The sequence below is a fragment of the Ceratina calcarata genome, unplaced genomic scaffold, assembly GCF_001652005.2.
Source record: "Ceratina calcarata isolate Rehan_Ccalc_2016 unplaced genomic scaffold, ASM165200v1 scaffold60, whole genome shotgun sequence".
Taxonomy (NCBI): Eukaryota; Metazoa; Arthropoda; class Insecta; order Hymenoptera; family Apidae; genus Ceratina; species Ceratina calcarata.
Genome location: NW_017177240.1, coordinates 1,044,855 through 1,058,976, shown reverse-complemented (window position 1 = coordinate 1,058,976; position 14,122 = coordinate 1,044,855). Strand labels below are relative to the sequence as shown.

At 43.2% G+C, this 14,122-nt stretch overlaps 1 protein-coding gene across 1 annotated transcript in view; it reads left to right on the top strand.

Moving 5' to 3' along the window:
- CAP (Cbl-associated protein) overlaps positions 1–14,122 on the top strand; it is a 92,544-nt gene that overhangs the window by 37,498 nt on the left and 40,924 nt on the right. Inside the window, exons 5-7 of the mRNA XM_018032907.2 lie at positions 5,188–5,274; positions 6,112–11,958; positions 13,732–13,836. Of these exons, the coding sequence (XP_017888396.1) occupies positions 5,188–5,274; positions 6,112–11,958; positions 13,732–13,836 (6,039 nt within the window). The remainder of the gene's footprint in view (positions 1–5,187; positions 5,275–6,111; positions 11,959–13,731; positions 13,837–14,122) is intronic.

The window sequence follows — 14,122 nt, the reverse complement described above, 5'->3', positions numbered from 1 at the left end:
CTTGGAGAACAAGCTAAACACGTTGGACTTTAGGAGGATGAATACCGTCGCCATACCGTGCGGCGAGTTTTGCGATTCCGCCGAGCTTTTACGCAGCTGGGTTCGCGGGAGGACGAACCAGAACTTTGACCCAGATACCGGGGACGCGTCCTGTTCCGGGGGATTTCGCGAGGACGAGCCGTTCGATATCGAGCGGACCGTGATCGATTTGCTTGTCCGCGCGCCTATCCTGAAGTACAGCGGGCTTGAGAATGTTCGCAGCGTACTTTTTGACACTACGAAACCGAGCAAAACAGTACGATTCGAAGATGAACAGAACGATGAGAAAATATTTGACGAGGAAAATTTCGAACAGATGGATTTGAGTATTGAGGACGAAGAGAACAGCATAAAGAACGAAACGTTGAAAGGCATAGAAAGTTACGAAGGTGTTGAAGTCGTCCACGATGGAAATTACCAAATAGGAAACAGTAATCAGCGGCTGAGGAAGAATATTTGCTTTGATAAGAGTTCACTACGTGATGTCGCTGTAATTAATGGTACGTCTCATTTGCGTTTTTTTCATAATTAATACTGTTTAAAAATTAAGTCACATAACGAAATATAAGATAATTTAATTAAATTAAATGCGTTAATTATATCTACGAGAATTAATATAGTTCAGAATTTCGTAGATCTAGGTTTAATTGTGAAACAGCTGAGTAGCTCAATGACCTAAACCGTGCCAAATTACTTCTCGAAGAGGCTTTAGTCCCAGGTCAAGGGCTATTAAAGTACAGGCTCCACTTAGTTGGATTCGATAAAGATTCTAATCGATTCCTTAAATCTCGCGTGACGAATAAAATGGTTATTATCACGAGATACTATCGAAGAAGTGATTACCAGTATAGATTCATTACTAAACGAATGTTCGAATTCGTATTACATAATTGGATTGCGCGTGATTTAATAAGATTAAAAGGTATCGTACGCAGCCACTATAAACAATGCTATTTATGAAATATTGATCTTCATTAATTAAATGACATCGTTCTACCGCAAATTATTCCTTTAGGAATAATCCACAGGAATTAGTGTTTCCAACTAGGAAATACGATTAGAACAATACGATTATATCTTTGTTACGCGCTCTCGCCATTACGTCCTTTATTACGAAACTTGATAATATTATTTGATAAATTCATACGTTAACTGGATACATTACAATTTATATGCTTTATATTATGCAGATACATATGTATAAACTCCGTGTATCTACTATTGCATCGTTCATATTAATTCCTTTTTTATTCTGAATTAATGTACTTTATGATATTCAAAATATTTATTACTAACATTGTAAGATATGAGTAATGTAATTTTTGCTGACATGATATAAGAAATTGCTAGATTAACAGAGTACCATTAGAGGATAATAGACATAAATAAATATGGGATCAACGGGTTCGTGTCAATCCCGCCAATAACTTACGTGACAGTGCAAAATGTGCCAGCGTTCAATTAGAAATATGAAGGTACTCCGATATCTTCGAAACAGAATCAATAAAGTAAGAGTGCTTCCAAGCTTCTAAAAATGGTCTGCTTTCACGTCGGAATGGAGAACGTTATTAGAACAGATATCTTAATTACAGTAAAACAGTACAAAATAGATATTGTACATTTATTATCACAACTATTAGATTAAACTTATTATTTGATCGTTCGGTGTTTTTCCTATTCTGTGACAATATGCTTTTCCTCGAAAGAAAAATGCAAAGCAAATACATTAAAACAATATAATAAATTGAATATTATAGAATATGTTAGTAACATATGGACAGAATATAATTAGAATTTTCAGGAAATGTCACGTTACAAGCATTAAGGGAAATTGATAGACACAAATGGTAGCTTTATAAACTCCTTGATTTGGTTTGCGGTTACGAGCGTCGAACAAACTCGACGTAGAAACGCGTTAACGCGAATTCGATGGATGGGTGCGGCAGTCATGGCCCGAAGGGGCCAAGCCCGCATTTCCGCAGCCCCGGTCTTCCATCCTTCGTCCTTTGCGTTCCCGGTGCTTAGAAGCCGAACCCTTGCCAGGGATCCCTACGATCTTGTTACCGCTTCGATTACGTCATTAATCGACCAGACTTACTTTATTGTTGTGCAATTCCTTAAGAATCGTTCCTTCCTTTCATGCTTTATTAATCTCCTGTAATTTTGCTTGTAATCTTCCGTGTAATTTTATTCCGTCATCCTTGTATCATTTTGCTATCTTTAAATCGTAGAAAGTAGTATGAAATTATTTTATTTGTTTTTCATGTTTTGTTGAATGTATATAAGCTATAACAATGATAAAATTGAACAGCAGGAATGGAAGGAAAATTGTTATTTAAATTCGGTACGTCGTGGAAAAAGCGAAAATATTTGTTGAACGATATTATTTGCGATTAATTTCGTTCTGGTGTTAGAAACTGAGAACCTGCGCTGAACATCGAGTATTTTTTGTTTTATACATCCGCTACACTCGTCAAACGTCAAAAAAATGCTTGTAAAGCTTACGCAGATAAACGCAGTCAACTTCGCCATGCTGCCTAAAAAAAATCAATCTGAAAAATTCTATTTTTCTGCACGTGTTGTTTTTCGAATTATCGTTTGCTGCGAGTTCAGAATCGTCGCCAACATGAACTGTTCATGTCCCGTATTCGCAAATTTTGATTCTACATATAACGTCGCAAGTCCAGTTCGTCGTTGACGCCACTCGAGTGTTTTGCATTCTGTCATCGAATGAACTGTGCTTCCTTTGGGTCTAACAAAAGCCGCTCCCACTTTTATAATTGTCGCTGTTGTCCTTCACTCTTCAATAATTTCGCGTTAGCGAATCTCATCAACGGGCCAATTACGTAATTAAGAAGCGCAATATGTATCACTGTCCGACCGTCGTTTTTATCCAAGCTTGAGCGAACACGACGGAAGAGATTTACTATATTTATATTGCACTTTTTTAAATTGAAGAATAATATTGAAGAAAAATTTATATTCAGTGGTATTATAATACTATGTGAATCTACGATTTTTATATGGACTATTCAGGTTCTATTAATTGTAAGATGAAATTAAGTAAATATTAAATTTCGAACGTGATTATGATCGCACAAGGAATGGACTCGTTCGCTCTTCTACACGCCCGGCGATATGTAAATCAATATTGTCCGCGAGAACTGTTGTGTCTGAACCCCGGGGAGTCGTTGCATTATATCTCGACAAGGGAGGAGTTGTGCGACCCTTTTGATATCTCGAGAAGCAAAACCTAATTAGGGAGTCGTTCACCTTTGAGCAACAAAGAGAACGTCGAGACATCAAAATTACTCTCTTTTCTTGTCGCGATGTCTCATTTCCCCAACATCATACAATTTCTCACGTTCATTCCGCCGACCTCTTCTACCAAATATTCATAAATACGAAGTCATTTTCTAAATGATCATATTCTTCCGTGCATCAATAATAATGTACATAGAACTTTTTATACAGATCAGAAATAGAATTCTGAAATTAAAGAAAAAACAAAGTTTTTGATCTCAAAATGAGAAGTATTCGCTGCCTTTTCTCATTTCAAAAAGCTTCTTAGTTGTGAAAGTCATCACGTGGAATACAATTTCCTCAAAGCATAAGAAGCAGAATTTTAATTTTATTTCTCGGCAAACTGCCTCGGCGTAGCGGAGGCTAATAGCCTTTTGCAAAGTAAAATACTTCAACGTGTAGTACAATTTTATTGCATTCAACGTTCCAACCGTTTTTATGTTTCCGATGATTAAAACAAATGTTATGCAAAAGATTGAGAAATACTGACGCTAATTTTAAACATTAGGTTCTTGTTACTGCGAATCCTACAATACTTAATTGTAACTTGTTAAATTCATCATGATAATCTATTACTGTCATGCGTTGCACTTTTGCGTCATATTAACACGTTTAAATTTTGTCATCCATAAATGTTTACATAGTGTTACACAGTTACGTGGTGTTACCAGAAATTGGTATCGAATTAGCTTGTACAGGTGAAAAGGGCAGTGGACTGAAAATCGAACGAGAACCGTTCGGTCTCCATACAAACAGTTCCGGATCGAACATGTCGGGCGTGTGTCACGCGTGATGTAATGAAAAGTGTGGAAAATGGATGGGTGTGCTCAGGATAGTAGTCGTTTCTGGCGGCATTGTTTACTCGGAAGGAAGTTCAACTCGGAAGTGGCACTATTCATGAGGTCCCGGTGCGACGCGCGCAGGAGAGGGTGTGCACACGCACCTCGTCTACCGATGTGTATCAGAAATCTCGACAAAGGGTTACTGAAGCGAGTGTTAGTGTCGCGGACGGACAACGCGAGGTTGATACGTGTATGTAACAACGTGTACACGCGCATACGTTTCAGGTAAACGTAAAAAAAACGTCATTCGGGGGAACGGCTGCGCAAGCGTAAGTCGAAATTGGGTACGCCGTGCGTTCCCGGTTGATTTACAACAGCGTTTCTCAAATTCTTTTCTCCGCTTCGTTTGAATATTCAAGTGGAGATATCAAAGAATAGAATGTAGAATTTGATCAATCCAATAATTATTAGTTCTGTTGCACATCGGATTTTTCACAGTAGACAATTTTCATTTCTAATTGCCTCTTTAATCTCAGTAATTTGAATCTGATCAGTGGAACGTGTAATTGGGTAATCAGAGGGACAGTTTGAGAGACTCTGATTCTGTAAGCATGTAGGTATATGTATAAACAACAGAAGTTAGCGATACATGAGCGAGCATAGGACTGCGTGGGTGGGGACGCGAGCGTGTTTCACGGGTGGCGGATCTGTTCGCGCTCTCAGTCCATTCCCGCGATTCATGGACCCTACAGGCCATGCCGCTGATTTGTGGCTCGTTGACGTTTAATTCGAAATTCATAAGCGGCTGTCGACGGCGAACGGACACGCGTGTCTAGCTCGGTCGTTCACGGGTCTCGTGCGCACTAGGTCAGGCGTCGCTACTTTAGCCACCGTTTTAAACCGAAGCTTAAATCGAGTACTTTCCAAAAAATCCGAGAATCACGTCTACTCTTACTCGGGAGTTAATGATCAATACATGCTATGAAGCATTTGCTTGCACTTCGGCTCTGCTCGTACTTTAACTATGATCGGTTAGTGCAATAGTGTCGTGTTTCTTTTTCAGATGACACAAAACCTGATCAGAGCTACGCTAATCAAAACGGTGGTCCGAAGAGTTCCTTGATCCAGCAGCGGGACGAGACTAAAAAGAGTAAGAATATTTGTTTCAATTATTTGTTCCTCTTAATCGGTAGACGATATTACCTTGGAATGCTGTTCTGACAAATGAGTCACGTTTGCTGCATGATCGCAAAACAACGTCAGTCTACCTTTTCTCTTTCATCGTGCACTCTTGCATTTGCTGGTCTCATGGGGAACGGGCGGTTAGCCCTCTTTTATAAAACTAACATCATACAGAAGTCACAAATTTTGATACGCGACATTATCGAATTAGCACAATGGTATTGTTATTGAAAATCACGAGTCAAACAACAGCGCGCGATTACAAACTAGAAAATAAGAAAAATGGAATACCGACGGATTTGTTTAGGACTTTTGGCGGAGATAATTTCTAAACATTGAATGGATATATCAAAGGAAGATTGAACTGGCACGCTAACAGTGCATAGTAAATAAATTTCAATGCAGTATTAAGTATTTATAGAATATGAAGATACACAATAGGATCATCTCTTAATCTGATTATAACGATGCTAAACCTGTAGGTTTCCCATTGATCTGCTTCACTTATTTTGCGAGTATTGTCAAAGTTTTCTCATCATCGATTTTTCCATTAGAGTTCTATCGTAAAATAAAATGCGAGTATTTTCTCTCCGCCGTTTTATGTCGGTACACTTTGATCCTGAAGGAAATCACGCGGAGAGACGACTTTCAGAGAGGGAGAATACGTCCTCGACAGCAACGTCGTTGGGGGTGGGGGGGAGTACGAATGCTTTAATCCCTCTTGCGTAAAATCGGAACCGCGTTTTACGGGACTTTAAAAAAGAAAGGAAAAAGAGAAACTCTGTCCGATTGTGCGATCCCGTAGGATCTTGCGAATCTTTGGAGTACGCGACAGATACAGAAGAGATTAGTATGCCGCACGGTGCGCGGAACCGCAGAAGTCGGAAGGGTCGAAATCGAAGGCGCTTTCAACGGCCGCCGACCCCGGAGAGGGCTGCGAGGGACGACGATGGCGTCGCAAGAAACCCTGAGACCATCGAGGAACTCGACGAGACTCTCGACGAGCCTTCGACCAGCAAGACGAACGACTCAGCGACGGAGAATCCCGTACGCAGTGACGAAACTTCAGAAGAAATTACTCAAAATGAACTCGACCCGAACACGAAGAAAAATGTGGGCAACGAAACTATACCACGGGAAAGTATATCACAATCTTGTTCGTATATCAAGGAAGAGAGGTGTAGGATCAAGAAAGGCACGGTGGAGCCCAGTATAAAGGTCCTGGAGATCACTACTATTAGTAGCCTGCCGTTAGAGGCTGAAATTGATCACATCCCGGGAGTCGGTATCCTGGAGACGGGCTGCAGGGACAAAACACCAGAGAACGAGGGGATCGTGACGATTTCCGAACCCATGGAATTGCTTGCTTCATCCGTGAAGGAATATCAACAACAAACCGAAGTGGGAACTTTGACTGGGAGCAACGAGAGACTGCAAATACGCGATGTCAGCGACAGTGAATTGTTCGAAACTGACAAAACCGCGAGACCGGTGATCGTCGAGATGGAATCGGACTCAGAAGCGGTAACGGATCGATTAGAATCGGATTCTGATACAGAAATTGATACGTCCAAGCGTTCTTCGGAGACGAGACACGTTTGGGACACGGTGATGCCGCGCGAGATGGAGAACAAACTGCGTAGTTTTATCGAGGGTTTAAAATTACCGAGCTACGCGGAGGAACAGCGTGGATCGACGGACCAAAGAAACAGTACGTCGTACAAGAAGGTGAGAAAACGTGCGGCGTATGAAGCAACGACGAGCTACGCGCACACGCAAGCGGCCAACCGGTTGTTGGACATCATTCAAGAGGAGGGCGAGAAGCTATCCGAAGACGAAGAACAGCACATCAGGGATTTCATTAACGAGGAGATCGGCAAGTATCGGAGGGACGAACGTTCACGTTCCAATCGCGGGAACTCGATGGAGGCAGCGAGGGAAATAAGTGCTGCGACTCACGAGGTGACGATAAATGTGATTAACGTGGATGAAGAAACGGAGCAAACGGTTTTGTCGACAGGCGAGGCTCAACGAAGCATGGAATCGGAAATAGTGGAAACGAAACAAGTTTTGGACTCGAGCAGTGAAGATGACACTGTGCCGAAGATAGATTTAAGAGAAGAAGAATTAAAATTGGAGAAATGTGAAGTTGAAATAAAACCAGAGGAGAAAAGTACGGAGGCTAATATTGACAAAGAATGTAGACAAGATAACGTGAAACAGGAACAGTCAGAGGGAGATATGGAAGCAAATGAATTAAAGTTAATGAAAAGTGATATTGGAAAAGAAACGAAAGAGGAGAATACAGATACTAATACCAAAGATGAACGTGAACAAAGCGATACTTCGAAACGAAAAGAATCAGAGGAGCATATAAATACTATTGACACAAATAGTGGGGTGACATTTCAAGATACACACACTGGAGCATTAGTAGCAAATAACGATGCCGTAAATATAGACGAATCAGTGAGAAATGAAGATATAGAGAAAGCGATGAGTGCGTCAACAGAGGAAAGGACTGATAAACTTGTAAGTAACATCGAAGATGAGAAAACAGAGGATCAGACATCTGATGAAGACGTGGCAGATGACGAAGAAAAGAAAATCTCGGAAACCTCTAATGCAGAATCAAAAGAATCAAACAGTCAATTAAACACAAGTAATAACAATTTAGAGAACGTAATAACCAAAGACTCTATTGAATTCTCCGAGAAGTCTGAACAATCGTCGACCGGAGAAAATGAAATAGAGTCGACAGACGTTCACCAATCACCCATAGGAAATGCACAAAGGGAAGGCGAAGGTTCATCTACGAAATCTTGTTCCACAGAGGATGGGACAAAAATCCAATCTGGAGTTAACAATGTTACATCGTCAAAGGGGAAACCTCGTCCCCCAACACCGCCAAGGAGATCGTCCAGCCTTTCAGACGATTTTCACGAGAAAGCGTGCGTCTATTCCCGCGTCTACGACTATCACCCGTCAACCCCGCCGTTTCGTCGAAAAGGGGAAATGCAAGATCCTGAAAGTCCTCCGAGTCGTCCACCGCTTCCAAGAGAAACTTTCGAGGTATTCGAAGAACGATCAGAAGAAGACGCGTCTCGGAGTAAGAACATCGACATTCTAAGAACTTTATTAACGATAATAACGCGCGGTGACGCGACCGTCGAAAATATTCGCGACGCACTAAGTAAAGTGGACAGGCTATCTCTACCCGAAAACGTTCGCGGCATTCTCGATGATCTAAGGGCCCGCCGGGGCAAGCGAGTCCGTTTCGAAGATGACAACATTGCCGAATTGCGCAATTATGTTGAGAACGGCGTCGATCTTGGCATGGGAGCTGGCTCGGAAATAACGCGTGACCGTGGGGGTCGAAAGCCACGCGAAAAGTCAACGCCAATGAAAACTGATTCACCGGTAGAGAGGATAATAAAAGTGGTCGTGGAGTCCACCAATGAACCGATTAAAACGAAATTGCCTGATGAATCTAGGAAAAGAAAGCAAGAGACGAAGAAAGAGAAGAAATCTGCGGGAGATGAACTGGGATCGAAACAGATGCACTCGCGACATCAGAAGAAAATTACTAAGAGCGAAACGTCGAGTATGAAGAAAGTAGAGACGCAGGAGAAAACATCGGGCACGTGTGATTTCAAAACGCATAGCAAAAGGGTCGAGACATCGAAAGACACGAGGGAATTGACGACGAGCGAGGAGGAATTCGAAGAGATATACAAGTGTTCCAGTTCGCGGGACAACCACGCGTACTCTTACGAGATTACCATAGACGATGGTCGAACGAAAGAACGTGACAGCCCTTCCGGGATATTCGAATCGTTATTAAACGTCGAGCGTTCTGCGGATAAAGAAATGCCCGAGGCGGGCGACTATCAGGGCCAGGACTCGTCTAGCAGCGGGACTACTCTGAGCACGGTGAAATATAATCCGATGGAAGCGTGGCAGGCGGATATTTACTCGATAATAGCGGAAGAGGCAAGGAAGAGCAGACTTAGGCGGCAGTCGAAGAGAGAAATCGAATCGTCGAGCTTGAAAAGCCGGCTTCCTCTCCTGAAAGGGGACGAATCGTTGCGCGACGATGTAAACGGGTGCGAGGTTCCGGTGACGCCGGAACCTATACCCTATTCGCCCGTCGAGGACTTGTACTATGTGCCGGCAGAGAGCGGCGCGAGTTACGCGAGAAGTCCCACGGATAAAGGTGAGACCGGACCGGTGCCGCTGAAGGATCTATGCATAAAGAGAATCTTGTCGATGCCGTACGGGCTTCACGTGATTAACGAGATAACGGTGCCTAAATTTAACATCTTCGAGCGACTGCGTTCCATACCGAAGTTCGCTAACAATGTAACGAGCGGCGAGATTATAGGCGTACCATTAAACTTGCATGGCGTGAGCGAACGGCAGACTGAAACGGCTAGACTAACGACAGCTTCGCCAGGATCAAAGCGTCCTGACCGCCGCGAAACCACTGTTTCAGACCAAAATAAGCGATTAGCGCAGAAGGAACGATCCGCGGACGGCAATTTTCAAATCGAAGCGTCAAACTCGTGGCAGACGACTATGCCTAAGGGTAGTTCGGAAGCGTGGGTGGGCCTGTCCACTGCGAAGGATCCCAGGTTGCTCGTGTGTCTGTCGCCATCGCAGCAGAAAACCGTGATAAAAACGAGCGCGGACAATCTGCTGGATCTTCACAAGAAGTTCCTCAACAGGCACAGCTACTTCGACGAGGAACCACCGCCACGGATCTCTGTTCCCAAATACAGAGTAGAATTGCTGCCCACGACTGAACCCGAGAGTAAGCGCGAATCGAAAATCGACGTCAGAAAGTCGACTAATCGGTTGTTGGAGATTATCAAAGAGAATTCTAATAGCGGTAAAAGCAGCACATCGAGGCCTTCAAAAGTGGCGTTCGAGGAAACGATGAGCCACTCTGAAGACTCGCGATCCTCGCGAACGAACAAGACCGCCCCGTTTGACAAGGGTCAGGATCGTCTCAAGGCCACTCGTCTTTGCGACTGGTTGAGTTTAGCGAGACGCGCGCCCGACGACGCGGCGCGGCACGCGACACCGTCGCTCTCCGATGATTTATTAATAGAACCATCGAGTGAGAGAGAAAAGTTCGATAAGAGGATTCGTTCGAACGTCGCGAGAGAGCCAGCGGACGTAGAACACAGTAAACGGTCAACACCGAGCCACTTTATCAACACCGCTTTGATCGCCAGTTCGCCTGAAAGGGCCGATTCGGCACTGAGAAGTTCGACGCCGTTCAGCAAGAGTCCGATAACATTCAATAGCGCGATTATCGACAAATCGGTGGACACTTGCCCGGCCGGGAAACGGACGCCGCCTCGAAGGACGATCGATCCGCGTTACAACGTGAATCCGGCGTTGATCGACGACCGAGTCGAGCCAAAGCCGCAGCAGCGAGCGAAGAGGCGCGTCGTGAACGTCGACAGGTCGTGCATCGACACGACCAGCATATTCGATCAGAATCCACCTAGGAGCCACCTGGAGCCGCGCCGTTACAAGAACACGGACGAGCTGAAGCACGCAACGGCGTCCGGGATCATGCAGAATCTGAAGAAGCTTCAGGCCGAGAGTCAATTGCTGGAAGCCGACCGGCGAGAGTGCACCGTACCGGAGGAGTACTTCGCGCAACAGCTCAAGTACATCGAGCTGCTGGAGAATCAGCTGAAGAACGTGATACTAGCCGAGGAGGAGGAGCGCGAAGCGTTCGAGGAATTTCTCACACACGCGAAGCAACGGCCGAGCGAGAAACGGGTCACTGAAGTCGAGCCGAAACCGACGTTCAACGAGCCCTCCGATCGACCGCGTACGTTGCTAAAAACTAAAGAAAGTGTTCCGGGTGTCTCTGGAGATGATGACTCCCGGGTTGAGAGCCAGAGCTGGGAGGAGAAGTCCGCGAACGTGGAGAAAAATCACTCGGAGACGGTCAATAAACACGGTCACAGGGATTTCGTGAAGAAGGTGCATCGCGAGAATGGATTCCATGAGGAGGAATCGTGCGAGAAGATAGAGCGCGTGGAAAGGCGATCCGTGATCACTAAGAAAGGGGATGACGGTCTTCTCCAAACGAAAGATGCTTTATCTAGTGAAGTAACTGATGAAAAGAGCTGTGAAAAGACTACGGAGAAGGATAAAACGAAGAATTTGTCCAAGGAAAATACGTCGCCTTGCGAGTCGGATCTATGGAAGACCGGCCAGACCGAGACACCGTACGCGTCCGTCGCAGTGAACGGCGAAGCGTTTCGCCGACGAATGTACGACGAGTACGTGCACAAGGTTCTCGAACGGGAAGAACGGAAACACCAGAAAGTGGTAAAAATCAGTTCGCACGAAGATATAAAGACGGATAAGAAGAGAAGCGATATGAGCGCGGTCGAGAAGGAGTTCATCGAGAAAGCTAGGAACAGATTGAACAAGTTTGGTATCAAATTGGACGAGAGCGAGACGGAGAGCGACGGGAAGGATAACAAGAGAAGCGAACGGAACGAGGAAGAGAATATCGTGAAGGCGAAGTGTTTAATCGACGGGAAAGAGTTCCAAGATGCGAGAGAATTGCCGAAGCATCTGCAAGAATTCCTCAAAATGTCCACCGCCGATGACGACGACGGTGAGTCCCGCCGAGTTCGAGGATTGCTGTGTTACTCTCGTCGTGCTTTTGGATTCGCATTGATTGAGATTCTGGATGCTCGAGTGTTGAATTTTCGATTTCGAACGTGCGACCTGCGTGGATACTGGAATATTGGATAACAGCAACTAACGCACGCTCGTAGACGTTTTGTGATGGTTGTCATTTGATGTCTCTTGTTTGTCGTTCTTTTCACTAACGAGATTGAATGATTTTCTTGTCTTGTTCCTTGGTCGTATTCCTACTCGGAGCTTTCTTTTCACTGTGCGGTATGAGAATTGCAGTGAAGGTTTGTTAGATAGAAAATTATCGGTTTCCTGTTATGAAAGTTAGCTGTAATTACACTTCGAATTGTGAGATGTTAATTCTTGCAATCTGTAAGAAATTGAAAAAGGCTTTTGAACCATTCGAGTCTCATAAAACGTGATCAGAAAGGATTGGGTAGGATTGCACGTTGAATCGATAGATGAGCAGCGGATTGGTTTCTTGCCAATAAAGTAGAAATGCCCGGAGATAAGTTTGTTGGCCTTCTCGTGGTATAGGTCGTGGGTTATCGTTACAACTAGAACACAGAACATACATATGTACATATACAATGTTATAGAAATCTCGAAGTCTCTACCGTCGTAAATTTTTATGCGTTTCTTAGGTACCGCGTAAAATTTTACGTTGTTTTTATCTTCATGACATAGGAGCTTGGAAATGTCTATATTAAATACGGTGCCGTCGATATTACTACCTCCGCGTCTGTAAAAAATTTTTCATTAAAAGTAACGAAGAAAATTTAAAGAACGGCGCTTTAAATAGTTTCTCATTTTGCGTTTTCTATTAGTTTTATGCCGTTAAATTTTTTCCTTCTGTAACGTCACGTTTAAGGATTTATTTAGCTTAGAAAATAACGGGAATCAATGTTTTATCATAAACGTCTTCTGAAATAAAGAAAGACGACGTTCGCCCAGATATCAAGATCTAGATTATAGATACCCACTGGTCGCAATTTATTTTTCCCAGTAGAATCGGGTGAACCGGCCGAGGCCGGTCGGGTGGATTGCAACGCGTTCATGATTCATTCGAGAATGAGTACCTAAATATAGGAGCCGAAGAGAAATAGGCCAGTGCTCGTAGTTTCGTCGCGCGTCCAGCTCCGGAACTACCGCGCCGCGTCTCGATTTTGGCTATTTCCGACGAATTGCGACACAACCTGTGCGTCGTGTATCGCGTCCGTCCGTCGAACCACTTTTCGTCAGACCTTCACGCTTACCGTCACGCTTACCGTGGCTGGTCGGATTCCCAGTTTCACGCGAACGGAAATCAAAATAAATAGTCCAGATATTTTCTTGCTCGATAAGTAATTAATTAATTTATTTAATTAAGAGCTAATTAATCTTGACGTTCTATGCTTGAGATGCGAATATTTTATTATCATTCTTATTAGTTAAAAATAAACTTTCCAACGTCAGAAGTAAATCGATTAATATAGGACCATTTGGTGAAACAAGGATAATGATAATAATTAATAATAAAATAAAGTACCATTCAAATGGATTTAGAAACTGACCGTGTTTTTTATAATATTCCATCCACACTATACAACAATTTTCCTAAACCATATTTTCTTCATAACTGCTTAAAATGTAAGCATGTTTGTTTCCTGCTTCAGCTTACTAACATAATTTATGTGGAATGCTTGTAATAAATCTAAGTAATATTTCATTATTATTTTTTTTGGTTCGCCTCGGCATGCTTGTTTTAAAGGCTGCGGTTATGATTTTACTACGAAGGATAATGACTACGAGAGCGATCTCCTTCACGAGATTGACAGTGCTTTGAAATACGGCAAGGGATTTCTGATTGGTAAAGGTGCGTTTTACTTACGAACTGCTTTTTTTTAAAATATTCATATCTAGTTCAGTACACTGCATGCATCGAAATACTCACGCAGAAGTATCATTCCAATTTTTAATAAAAACAAGCCTTCATATAAACATTTGATAGATATTGAGATTCAAGATAAACACTGCACGGACACATTTAAACAATAGTCCAAATTTTTGTCAAAAACTGGCTGTAATACATTTTTCCATTAAATTGCTGATACGTCATGCATATCAAGAAGTGATTGATACTGCAATTCATGGAAATACTC